Raw genomic sequence first — 12148 nt, forward strand, 5'->3', positions numbered from 1 at the left:
ATAAAGATTAGCCCCCTCCACCACCACACAGTTATGCTGATAACAGTGTCAGGATATTCCAAGTTCTTGGGGAAGAAATCCCATAGTTGTGCATTACTAAGACAACCCTGCTCTAAGGGATAAGGCTAGAAGAAAGAGATCCTAACAGCTTTGAGACACTAGAAGTCCTGACCTCTGAAGAAATTACACAATATTAAGTTAATATAGTCAATTGTCACTTTCCAAATGAAATGCCTCATACTGGCAAGGCTAAATTTTGCCCTTATTTGGTATATAAGTGAAACATTTTTCCTCTTCTCAGACTAGGTTATTAGCAAAGTTATTTCTGGGAAAGGCAACCTTTTGAAACCACAAGGATGAGGATGGGACTTATTCACCCCCCTACCCTGAGAGGCTCTGCTAAATACAATTGGCAGCTATTTGCCGTCACAAGCGATTACGTGGATCTTTCATTCCAGAATGCTTGAAGGGACATTTAAAAATCTTATCGCTGTGCTTCATTTATTCCACAGTGGACCTGGCCACTGGAAAAAAGCTCTCGCTTTGTCTAGGCAGGAAATTGAGTCCCTCTTATCTGACCCGAGTGACCCTATCAGTATCAGTCCTTGAAAAACCTATGAATGCGACGTTCAAGTGACGCAAACTATTCACTAAATAGCTGCCTAGACTACTATTGTCCTTGGTGTTCTGCCTCACAGTGGTTCTCAACCTGGGGGTCGGGACCCCTATGGGGGTCGAACGACCCTTTCACAGGGGTCGCCTAAGACTCTCTGCATCAGTGTTCCCCATCTGTAAAATGGATAAATGTTAGGGTCGCGGGTCACCACAACATGAGGAACTGTATTAAAGGGTCGCGGCATTAGGAAGGTTGAGAACCAAGATGGTTGACCAAACCCACACTAGTTCTCTATCAGCAACAGGTACCGGGTTGGATCCATCCCATTTTTTTCATTCAATCTGCCTCATTCCCTATTTGACTATAGCCACTGTTCCACAAGACGTTTCTTCATGCAGGTCCCATGATCCATATGATAGTTTTCTGGGTAGTCAAGAGGGAGTGCTTTGATTGTGTGTTCCTGCATTGCAGGGGGTTGGTCTTGATGGCCCTTGTGGTCTCTTCCAACTCTATGATTCTATGACCTTCTTCCTCTCCCATTGCCCCGAGCCCATTGCTTCTTCCTCTCCCATTGCCCCGAGCCTATGACCTTCTTCCTCTCCCATTGCTTCCTCTCCCATTGCCCCGAGCCAGTGGAGTGCAGGGGAAGGGTTGCAGATAGGATTCTATAGTGCTGCCATCCCCCTCCTCATCCCATGTCACTTTATCTTACAACCCCAGCTCCAGGCATTGAGAGCACTTCGAGCATCCTCTCAACAACCCTTGCAAGAGCCCACTAAGACATCTCCGTCCTATTACTCTCCTGCAGCTTGATGGGAGGCTGCTGAGGTAGCAGCAGCTCGTAGAAGGCCACCCGGAGAGTTCACAGCAGAGGTGAGATTTGAAGCAGGGGCTTCAAGAAAAACAACAGAACAGAGCTCTGCAAATAGCAAAGAGTAATTTTTGGAGCAAGCATCTTTACCTTTCTCAATATAGCTTTTAGGTGCCCAAGCGGGATCGCCATCCGCGTACGGATCGTTATACTGCACTACCGCAGCCTCCTCGTCTTCATAATCCACAGGGGGTGGAGGGGGTGGCGGCGGCGAGTCATCAAACATAGGCATCTCATCTGGCGGTGGTGGCGGCGGCGGAGTTGGGCTATCGGCAACTAGGAAGTCAACGGAAAGAGAAACTCTGTCAGATTCCCCACAAACGCAAAGGAGTGCATCGCCAGGGCAGCAAGTTTTCTATGGAAGACAAACAGCATGCACTTACGATACCATGCATGGATTAGAAACAAAATGCGCCATTATGTTAAACACTACAGATTCACGGCTGGACACATTACTAGCAGCCACAAACTAGAGAGGTGCTACTGTCAAAGTACACGTGCCAAGGCAGAAGCGATCGCTAGCAGAGAGCAGACAGGACATTTGCTCCATCGCTTTCTTGCTCCTTGTGCCAAAGGAATCATTCGTTCTTGCCAGAGAGAAAGAAGGATGCCGAAGATTGTGGCCCAACTGTAACTACAGCATGCTGGAAGTCTTAATGCTATTCGGTTAGTTCAGTTTTGATTCGGAGTTAAAAGGAATTCCAGACAATCAGAGAGCCACTAAGCGAGGATAAAAATTCCGGTTCAGTCCCACTGTTGCGCAGTAATAAAAGGAAGACGGGGAATCTGCATCTCCACTTTCAGAGCAAGCAACCCAAGACAACCCGCCCTGCAAGGTTCAGGGTGCTTCTCTACAATTCTGTAAATCAAATTACAGGTTTCCTGTGGCTACAATTCAAGCTAGACCGTGCATGTTCCATCAAATATCGTAATAAACATCAAATCAGAGCTCTCCACCATGCTCTCTAATAAGTGACCAGTAAAGCATTCTAAGGCTCATGCTCTGTAGCATAAAAATAAGTCCACCTGATTTAAAAAATCTACCTATATTTACATATATACGCACAGAGATATCAAATGTATTCTCATTAAGAACAGCATGTAATGTCATGAACCCCAACATGGCCTGGGCACCAGATTGAGGGGTCAAAATGAGGCCCAGTTATACCAATAGAAAAGAGTCAGGTATGTGTTTAATTCTACCACTAAAATCAATGAGGCTGTAAAGATTTATCACTGCATGCTATCGAGTTTTCTTAATCCTGCTAAGTTTCCTGTTATCTCCATGTCACGAATGTCTGTTTCATATCCCTTTTTATGTACACAGTGTTTTGAATCCTATTCATTCTAGAATCTAAATCCAGCTCAGCATTTGAATTCAGCTAAGTGCAAAGTAGAGGGGTGGGCTGTAAAATATGCCTGTTTAGAAAATAACTAGTCGAGTCTAGTGGGAATTCTTCTGCCACTTTAATCTATTGACCACAAGGGAATCACTATTTCAGTACAAAATAAAGAGGTATTCCTGGTGGCCTGAACCCTAGATGTCGTGGCCCGAATCCATTTAACAAGAAACAGACACACACACACACACAGACACACACACACACACACACACACACACACACACAGAGGACAATTTATGGACTGGATCCATTTTGTATGGGAATAGCAAAAGGGCTTTAAGGCAAACTATTTCCCATTAAGTTTCTTTAGCTTCGGTGGAAAAAAACAATGCTATTAAATATCAACAGTTTCAGTTAAGGAAAATATTTGCATTAAAAAAAACCTGGATTTATTGAACTGCGCTAACTATATTTCTAACACAATCAACAAGTCAGCAGTCTTCTTGTTACAGCATATCCCCAAAACTCAAATTTTATATCATAATTTAGAAGACCAGAATAACCCATGGAGCAAAACGAAGGATTCGGTTCCCTTCATTTAATTCGTGAAATTTTAACTGTTCAAATTAAACATGACATTAACCATTTCAATTTGTTTTCAATTTACTAGATGTTTCGAAACACTGTAGGAAGAAATGTGGAATTGGCTGGATGCATCTGAAACAAGAAATGGATGTTTCACATGTATCAGCCCCCTTAACTGTGGAGCGCAGCTACAGCCAATCTCAGTTTTGAGTATGAATTTAACATGAGCCAGTAGACTCTCTTTGCTGTTCTGCATGCTGGAAACAGCTTCAGAAGGCTCAGGAGAAATTTAACCCGTCTATGACAAGAACATACTACAGTCAAAAGGAAGGCGCAAAGATTTCTTAAGGTGCAAACATTTCAACATCACCAAAAGGAATGGATGCTCATCTCAGCACATCTTTCAACCAAGCCCTTTATTAATGACTACTGAAAACGACAGGCTTATTTTTGGGACAGTCCTAGAATTAAGCAGTAGGGCACATGAGCTAATCTGCAATAGATGGGCAATGTTGATTGAGCTAGTTTTGAGGCCAGCAGCACCGTAAAGACCAATATGATTTTCAAGGTATAAGCTTTTAAGCGTCAAAACATACTGGAATCAGTAGCTAACAGTTTTGATGCTCAGAAGCTTATTCCCTGAACATCTTGTGGGACTCCAGGGTTCTACTGGACTGGAACTAAGCCAGCCTTGCCCATCTAAAATGTATGCCCACCACCAACAGTCAACTTAGTAACTTAGTAACTGAAGAGGAGAAAATGGTGTCTGTAGCAACAAGACTTTCTCGTAATGACCCCTGAACCAATGCCCCTCGACCCCATCGCAAATTTGTCACCAGGATCCCAAGAAATATTATTTCATCTGGGTTAAGAATCCTAGTTGCAAGCAAGGAAGCTGCTTGACTTCGGGGCATCCTGACTACATGAAGTTCAGTCTTGGCAAGGTAAGGAGGGGAGGCCCAAGCATCAAATGACCTTTGTGCCAGTCACTGTTTGTAAAGTCAGATGCAGCTTAACTCTGGCTATGATTCAAGAGCCATTACAATTGTTTTGATAAATCTATGTATCTATTTGTGCCCTACATAATTTATTTATTTATTTATTTGATTTTATGGACCGCCCTACCCCCGAAGGGCTCAGGGCGGTGTACAACAAAACAACAACAAATATAGTAAAAACAAATCGAATAATCCCAGTTAAAAATAATACAAAACCTTAAAACTATAGCAGCAGTATCCTTCAATAAATAGTTAATAATTAACAACAAGAGACATCTGGCATCACACCCCAGTGATCAGATCCTGGGAGTGGTCAAATCCTGGGATAATGATGTACTGTAACTAGCATTATATCCTGTTTCCCTTGCATATATGTAGTTTTTAATGTGCAGCAAAACTTATTTTGTTTTAATATTGCCCTTTTTATTTTAGGCGGTTCTCCCTAGTGATTCAATTTGCAGGTAACAAACTGAGGTAGGATTTAGAGGATATCTAGGCATCAAAAAAAGGACTGCCCCTCCACTATTGTGTTTGACCATCTTTAGGTTTGAATCACTCTCCCGGCCACTAGTGCACAGAATTAACATGACAGCGCAGATCCTGGAATACTGTGTCCTACAAACAGGAGAGGTGACAAGAAGCCATCCAGGAGAGACACCTGATGGGTAAGGTTTTTCTGCACAGCTACGTTTAAACTAGGTCCAAATACTCCCAAAATGCCGACAGAAGTCACATGTGGATCACAAAATAAGTTATTGCATCTGTTCCTGGGATATTTTTCTTTGATGTCCTTTCATACACTATCATAAATCTGTGATCTGTGACTTGAATCCAACCAAGCTTTTCAGTGGGTAAAAAAAGGAAAGGAGACCCTACACACAAAAGGCTACACACTGAGAATCTTGGGACCTGTCTGGATAAAAGTTATGAGGGATGGAAGCGGTAGTAATGAGGCAAAGTGGGAAAGGCTGTATCGGAAAACTTGCTGGGTCCATCTCCATGAGCCAATAAGGTATTTGCTGGGGTAGCCAATTCCAGCTTTGGAAATACCTGGGAGAGTGGGGTTAAGGGGGGGGAGGAGGAGGAGAGTTTGCATTTATACCCCACCTTTCCCTCCTGTAAGGAGACTAAAGGTAGCTTACAAGCTCCTTTCCCTTCCTCTTCCCACAATAGACACCTTGTGGGGTAGCTGGGGCTGAGAGAGTTCCGAAGAACTGTGACTAGCCCAAGGTCACCCAGCAGGAATGTGGGAGTGCGGAAACATGTGTTTCACCAGATAAGTCTCTACCACCGAGATGAAGGAGTGGGGAATCAAACCATGTTCTCCAGATTAGAGTCCACCTGCTTTTAACCACTCTACCACACAGGAAGGGACCTTGGTAGGGTATAATGCCAAACAATCCACCTTTCAAAGCAGCTATTTTCGCCAGGAGAAATGGACTACATGTTTTAAATAAACCAGTGATTTATGCAGTCTGAAAATCATTTGTAATCTCTAGCCCCTCTGGAAGTTAGTAACCCTCGTATATGACCATCCCAAACAACAAATTGCCTCAATTCAAACCCAGTTTGGGGGTTACTGTGAAAATGGAACTGCCTGCAGCAGATTCCTGCTCCATTTATTTAAACTAGTGACCTGCCAACTCTCTAGACTGCATTTTGAATTCTTTCAAAAATCAACTTCTGGATAGAAAGAGACGCACAGAGACCGATTTGGATCACGGCAAAATTATCCGTAAGATTCAATGCCAAAATGTTTATGCTTAAAACTACAACGAGAGACAGTACCCCTCAATTCCAAGTTGGGACTAGAATACAAAATGGAATTAGCATCTCAAGTTGGAAACCAATAAGGAAAAACATACAAAAAATTTAAAAAGCAGAGAAAGGAGTCTGATTGGCCAGCCATGCATGCTAGAAGAGAGAATCAGCCCTATTCGTTGGAGAAGCTGAGCGGCCAAACTTACTGTTTTCCTGAACCCTGGCCACGAAGCCTGTGAGAGGTATCTGTGGAGTCAACTGAGGCATAGGGGGAGGGGGTGGAGCAATAGAAACTGGAAGCAACAAGACACCATAATAGGGAAGTAAAAACATACAGGAAAAAAAGGAAAACAAACAAACAAACAAAAGCAGCTGTCAGTAACAATGGACCACAAAACAAGATATGCAATGAACAACAGAAACCAACACGGCAGGACCTCCTTCAAGTTTGCATTCCCAATAACACAACGACAGCCGAACCTCATTTTAGGCAACTTGCAATTTCCAAAAAAAAAAGGGGGGGGGAGGGATCTAGGATCTGAGTTTAAAAAACACTTCCTACTTCAGTGATCTGAGTCCCTTAAGAAGTCCGTTTTTAGCTTTGAAATCCAGAGGTTCTAAAATCTTACAGTAAAGCTCTAGATCCTGAGGATCCTTTTGGCAAGTCAAGGTGCTTTCCTCTGGCTGAAGGTGCCTCCCAAACACCCCTTTCAACAGAAGGGATCCACAGGAACCAGCCCAAAGTTTGTGAGGAGGGGCTGGGAACTATGCCAACTGTAATTTTGAGAAACTCCCTGAAGCAGAACTTACAGTAAAATCTACAAAAGAAAGGAAGGAAGGAGTATACAAGTAATTGTAGTCTGCAGAAACATGGAACAAAATCTGGGAACTAGCCATGGTTTGGCAGTTGTGGGTTTTCTGGGCTCTATGTCCGTGTTCTGGTAATTTTTGCTCCTAATGTTTTGCCACATCTATGGCTCGCATCTTCAGAGGCATTAAGAGGTGTCTGACATGCCTCTGAACATTACAGCTATAGATGCGGGTGAAATGTTAGGAGCAAAAACTACCAGACCCTGGGCACACTGCCTGGAAAACCCACAACAGCCAGTTGATTCCAGCCGTAAAAGCCTTGAACAAGGCATTGGCAATCATTTCATAACTGGCCCTCAAACCATAAAGGTTCATTAGATATGCTTTCTCCAACTAATTTTTGAGTGAAAGTTGGATTGTGGATTGTGGAGGGTGACTTAGAAAAGAAGACAAGAAGAGTTTGGATTTATATCCCCTCCTTTCTCTCTGTAAGGAGGCTCAAAGGGTCTTACAATCTCCTTATTCTTTCCCCACAACAAATACCCTGTGAGGTGGGTGGGGCTGAGAGAGCTCTGAAGAACTGTGACTAGCCCAAGGTCACGCAGTCTTGGAGTGCACAAGCTAATCTGATTCCCCAGATAAGCCTCCACAACTGAAGTGGCAGAGCAGGGAATCAAACCCAGTTCTTCAGATTAGAGTGCACCTGCTTTTAACCACTACACCACGCTGGAGGCCGGCAGGCAAAAGATCCTGCCTTTCAGGCTAAGATAGGATTTCTTGCTTGTCTTATTGTTTCTATGACTTACACAACACCTTGGAAATGGCTTTTAGAACAGTGATTGATTTTAATAGATTGGGGGGGTATTCTACCTCTTACAATTTGACATGAATGAATACTTAAATTTTAAAAAGTTGGCATATCCCTAAATACAGCCTTGCCTCAGCTAATCAGGCAAGCTTGGGTATTTCACAGGATGTATTTATTATTGGCCACTATTGGCGTGCCAGTGACATCAAGATGGCAAAAGACAAAACTTCCTTGTTTTCAGCCTCATAAATAATTACTCTGGCATTCTAAACACTTCTCCTGCAAAACTGTCGATAGAAACCTCTGCACTTTCAGCAAACATCAAAAGGGAGGGGGGGGAGCCTCACTGTTGACCTGACAGCAGAGATTTTAAGGGCAACAAAAGCTTCCTGGTTTAAAATGTGACAATATGTCACACAACACTCAAGACTTCGACTTTAAAGTATCCTGTATGGGGTAGTTCTGGTCATAGATTAGATTTTCTATCTTCCTTTGAATTACCAGGAAAAATCTTATTGGCTTTAAGAGCGGATTAGACCAGTCGTGAAGAAAAGGTCTATCGGCGGCTTCTATCCATGATGACAGATGGGAACTTCTGAACACCAGGACTAGGGGGCAACATCATGGGAAATTTATCAAGCGTACAGTCATTTTGTCTGAAGTGATTTGAGTTCAGCAGTGTTACAGGGTGGAATCACAAGTTTGAAACAGGTTCTGCACCTTGAAGTATGCAGTAATCTTAAAGAAAACCATAATTCAGTCTTGACAATTAAATTCCAGAACTGAGGTCATTTCAGAGCTACATAGTTTTCCCATGCATCAATATAACTACAGTGGTCTGCTTTGCACAAATTTTATTTCTACATGTTTTCCTCTCTCTGTCCCCTGCATATACATATACCTCTGTAATGCGAAGAGCATTTGTCTATAGGCAATTCAAAATAAAGGCCAAGCAAAGGGGTAAATGAGACGACGGGGATGTTAAATCTTACATTTTCAGAGATAAATTAAAATAAGGGTCGAAATGTGTTTAAAGCACGGCAAGTTCTGTGTGTTTAGAACTCGTGACTGCATTCGAATAATGCCTGAATTTCAAAACATGAAATTGCAACAAATTTTACCCAATTTGGACATGTCATGAGGTCGCACTGACTGCAAGTGACAACAGTCGCTTCCTTTAATGTTCATACATCCTTGGCACCAGTGGTGGGATCCAAAAATTTTAATAACAGGTTCCGATGGTGGTGGGATTCAAACAGTGGCGCCGGCACACACACGCACCTCCAGTCCCTATTGGGCAGGGAGGTTGCTTTAGTAACCCCTTCTCGGCACTCAGAAAACATTAGTAACCACTTCTAGAGAAGTGGTGAGAACTGGTTGGATCCCACCTCTGCTTGGCACTGAGGACTAGCTCATTTACCATTTCTCAAAACTGTCCTGGTTGTTTCACTGTAGCTACGATATGGTTGCAAAGAAGACTGAAATGAAGTAAAATAAAGAAAAAAAACTGGATTTTCAGGTAATTTCCTTTGCAGTGAACAGCCATTCGTAGTGTAAAGCAGAACAGGAACAATCACTTGTGCTTTAAACACCAAATCTTTCAAATGACTCCTTGGAGGTTTTCACCTGGGCACAGGCTTGTGTGGGTTCCACACTGCTGGTGCAACTGCTGATAAAAGCGCAGCAGCAACAGAGTTTCCAAATGGCAGGCTTCCCTTCCCTAGTTCCCTAGAAGGTCCATCCCCCCTCCTTCTCCTTGGTCTTTTTTCAATTTTATTTTTTTTAAGCAATTTATTGTTATTACGATTATGCATATCGGTATAACATCATATCAATATATTAGGTTCTCTAAATGCCAGCTTCTATTTTTTAAAAGTTAAGCCTCTTAACTCTTTTCACTAAGTGCTTCATCTTTCCATTTTTATCCCTGTAACAAAAGGAGCTAGATGCCTTATTATTATGCATATTGGTATAACGTTATATCAATATATCAGGTTCTCCAAATGTCAGTTTCTATTTTTTAAAAATTAAGCCTCTTAACTCTTTTCACTAAGTGCTTCATCTTTACATTTTTATCCCTGTAACAAAAGGGGCTAGATGTCTTGTTTAAATTTAAAGCTGGGAAGCAAGAGAACCTGAAATACATATTGGTACAGTGTTATATTGATATAATTATATTAAAATGCCAAAAATCCCCATTGGCAGGGGGAAGAAGTGTCTGCTGCAGAGATGGGAACAGGGGAAATTACTGCAATATGGGTGGGAAAACTTGAACTTGAACTTTCCTACCCACCAAGCATCCATCTAGGCTTTACTGTAATCTTTTCCAAAACTGCAGCAAAGGTTTCAGAAATATCAGAGAAAAGAGGGGGGAACCTGAGAGATGCATAAGTGCACCATGATGCTGTGGGGAAGCAGGGAAATAAAACTCCCCAGAAGCCCAGAATCCAGGACAAATAGCCCTTGAGATGGAAACAGCCCTTATCTGGTCAAATATGTAGCCTTGGATCCATCCAACTGTGCTCTTGTGTAAGCCTAAATCCCCACCCTTCTCATTGAAAGAGAGTATCTCTGATTTCTGCCAATCCCTCTCTGCTCCATCCAGTTGCTATCTGTGTTGCATTGAACAGTCCTCTGGAAACCCCCACCCCAGCATTCAGGAACAGCACTGGGAGGAAGCGCAGATGACTGAAAGAGAAAAGAGGTGAAAAAGCCCCGCTGTATGAGTGGAATTCCACTGATCCAACCCATGAAGTACATTCCACTCACTGGATCATTGGTAAATCAAGAAAACAAGCCAAAATTAGTTTGCATAGCAGTTCTGTGCTGTGCAGCAACCCAGCAAGCTTACTTGAATTTTGAGAATAGAGAGGCCCGCCGTTAACATGAGGTTGAGCAGAAAATGATGCAGTCACAGAAGGGTTCCGCCTAAATCCACCAGAAGAGGCCGAGGAAGTGGTAGAGTTGTGCCGGGAAATCTGCCGGGTCATTGTGCCATACTGGGAACCAGGAGCTGACCCAGGAGCAGCTGAAAAGCAGAGCCACATGGAACCAAACAAGAAGACTTAAGCAAACAAACAAACCCCCCAATTCTTAAGACAGAGGGCAGAAAACCAGGAGAGAAATGTAAGACCACCACAGGACAGCAAAATCATGAAGCCCAATCCCCAGTAGTGATAAGAGTCCACAGAGCAGATTAGGAAAGATGCTACTGAAAATATGGTTGAGAAGGGAGGCTTCCATTGTACCTTATATACATATTTTTCTTAGGACTGAAACAGTTTAATGTTTAAAAAATTAGAAGCTCACAAAAACCAATCAACCTTTTCAAAGGCCATTTTAAAAACGTAGGTTTTGCTGCAAGAGATATCCTTTTACAGGCAGTTAATTGATCCAGTATAGCTGCAATATTTTCTAAATTATCCTGGGAATGGAAAATCAAATACGATGGAAATGATTTTTTTGTAAAAGCTATTATCCGTCTGAAATCCATCAAGCTTTTGCTGTTCAGTAGCAGGGATCCTGCAGCGTGAACATGGTTTACAGCTTGTTAGCCAAACAATGAACTCCAAGCAATAAAAAGGTGACCAGGCTCTTGAACTCTTCTCATCTACAAGAGAACACAGGCAGTCCTACAGAGAACTTTCACCATTAACAAATCAGAGCTATCTTTAGCTTTCAGTACTAATCCAAAATGTCTCCGCGCCAGGTCTTTGCCAAGTTTCACATTAACACAAAAGATTTAAAAGCCCAAACAAAAAATTGCACCTTAGAAAGTGCAATATAAACAACGAAGCTGATAATCGGCTGTTGTGTCTATTCACAGTTCTGCTTCACGGCGGAGGCGACACAACATTTAATGCTTTTAATTCGACACCAGAGCTTTCTCGCTTGTAGCTCATTTGCTAAGGCAAAAGTTCTTTCTGGTATTAAGGCAGTTACAATGCTGAAATAAAATGTTAACATTTGCACACCTGTGTTTGTGGGTACCAATATGTCATCAATATACTAAATTATTGCTAAAAATCTAGTTTACAAAAAAGAACTTAAGACAAAGTTTGCAAGTCTTTTCTGGGTCAAAGCCTCTCAAGTTCATAGGGAGACAACATAAGACTCATAAAAGTCATGACATCTGATAACCTAAAAACAATGACTATCTATAACAATAGAACAATGCTGTCAATTACCTATGTTGTGTAACTGAATTCTGTGTCCTGTATTGTGTGACCTGTGGCAAGCGAACTCTCACACCAGCCCCCATAAGATTACTGGGTAACAGACTGATGGATTTCACCCAGATAAGACACACACTACAGATTCAATCACCTTTTCTGCTGGTGAAAAGGGGGGGGGGGG

General features: G+C 42.3%; 2 protein-coding genes across 13 annotated transcripts in view; one reads left to right on the forward strand and one right to left on the reverse strand.

Annotated features, from left to right (window-relative positions):
- Window positions 1-12148, forward strand: part of LOC125440894 (amyloid beta precursor protein binding family B member 1 interacting protein) — a 198855-nt gene that overhangs the window by 61171 nt on the left and 125536 nt on the right. The window lies entirely within an intron of this gene.
- The window catches only part of ABI1 (abl interactor 1), a 242457-nt gene that overhangs the window by 3404 nt on the left and 226905 nt on the right, over window positions 1-12148 (reverse strand). For 4 of the 9 annotated variants that reach the window (XM_048510985.1, XM_048510983.1, XM_048510988.1 and 1 more), the window contains 3 exons: window positions 10644-10820; window positions 6381-6467; window positions 1578-1763 (listed from right to left, as the gene is read on the reverse strand). In XM_048510985.1, coding sequence (XP_048366942.1) covers window positions 1578-1763; window positions 6381-6467; window positions 10644-10820 — 450 coding nt within the window. The remainder of the gene's footprint in view (window positions 1-1577; window positions 1764-6380; window positions 6468-10643; window positions 10821-12148) is intronic. The other 5 variants (XM_048510989.1, XM_048510992.1, XM_048510987.1 and 2 more) reach the window with 2 other exon arrangements.

The sequence above is a fragment of the Sphaerodactylus townsendi genome, linkage group LG11, assembly GCF_021028975.2.
Source record: "Sphaerodactylus townsendi isolate TG3544 linkage group LG11, MPM_Stown_v2.3, whole genome shotgun sequence".
Taxonomy (NCBI): domain Eukaryota; kingdom Metazoa; phylum Chordata; class Lepidosauria; order Squamata; family Sphaerodactylidae; genus Sphaerodactylus; species Sphaerodactylus townsendi.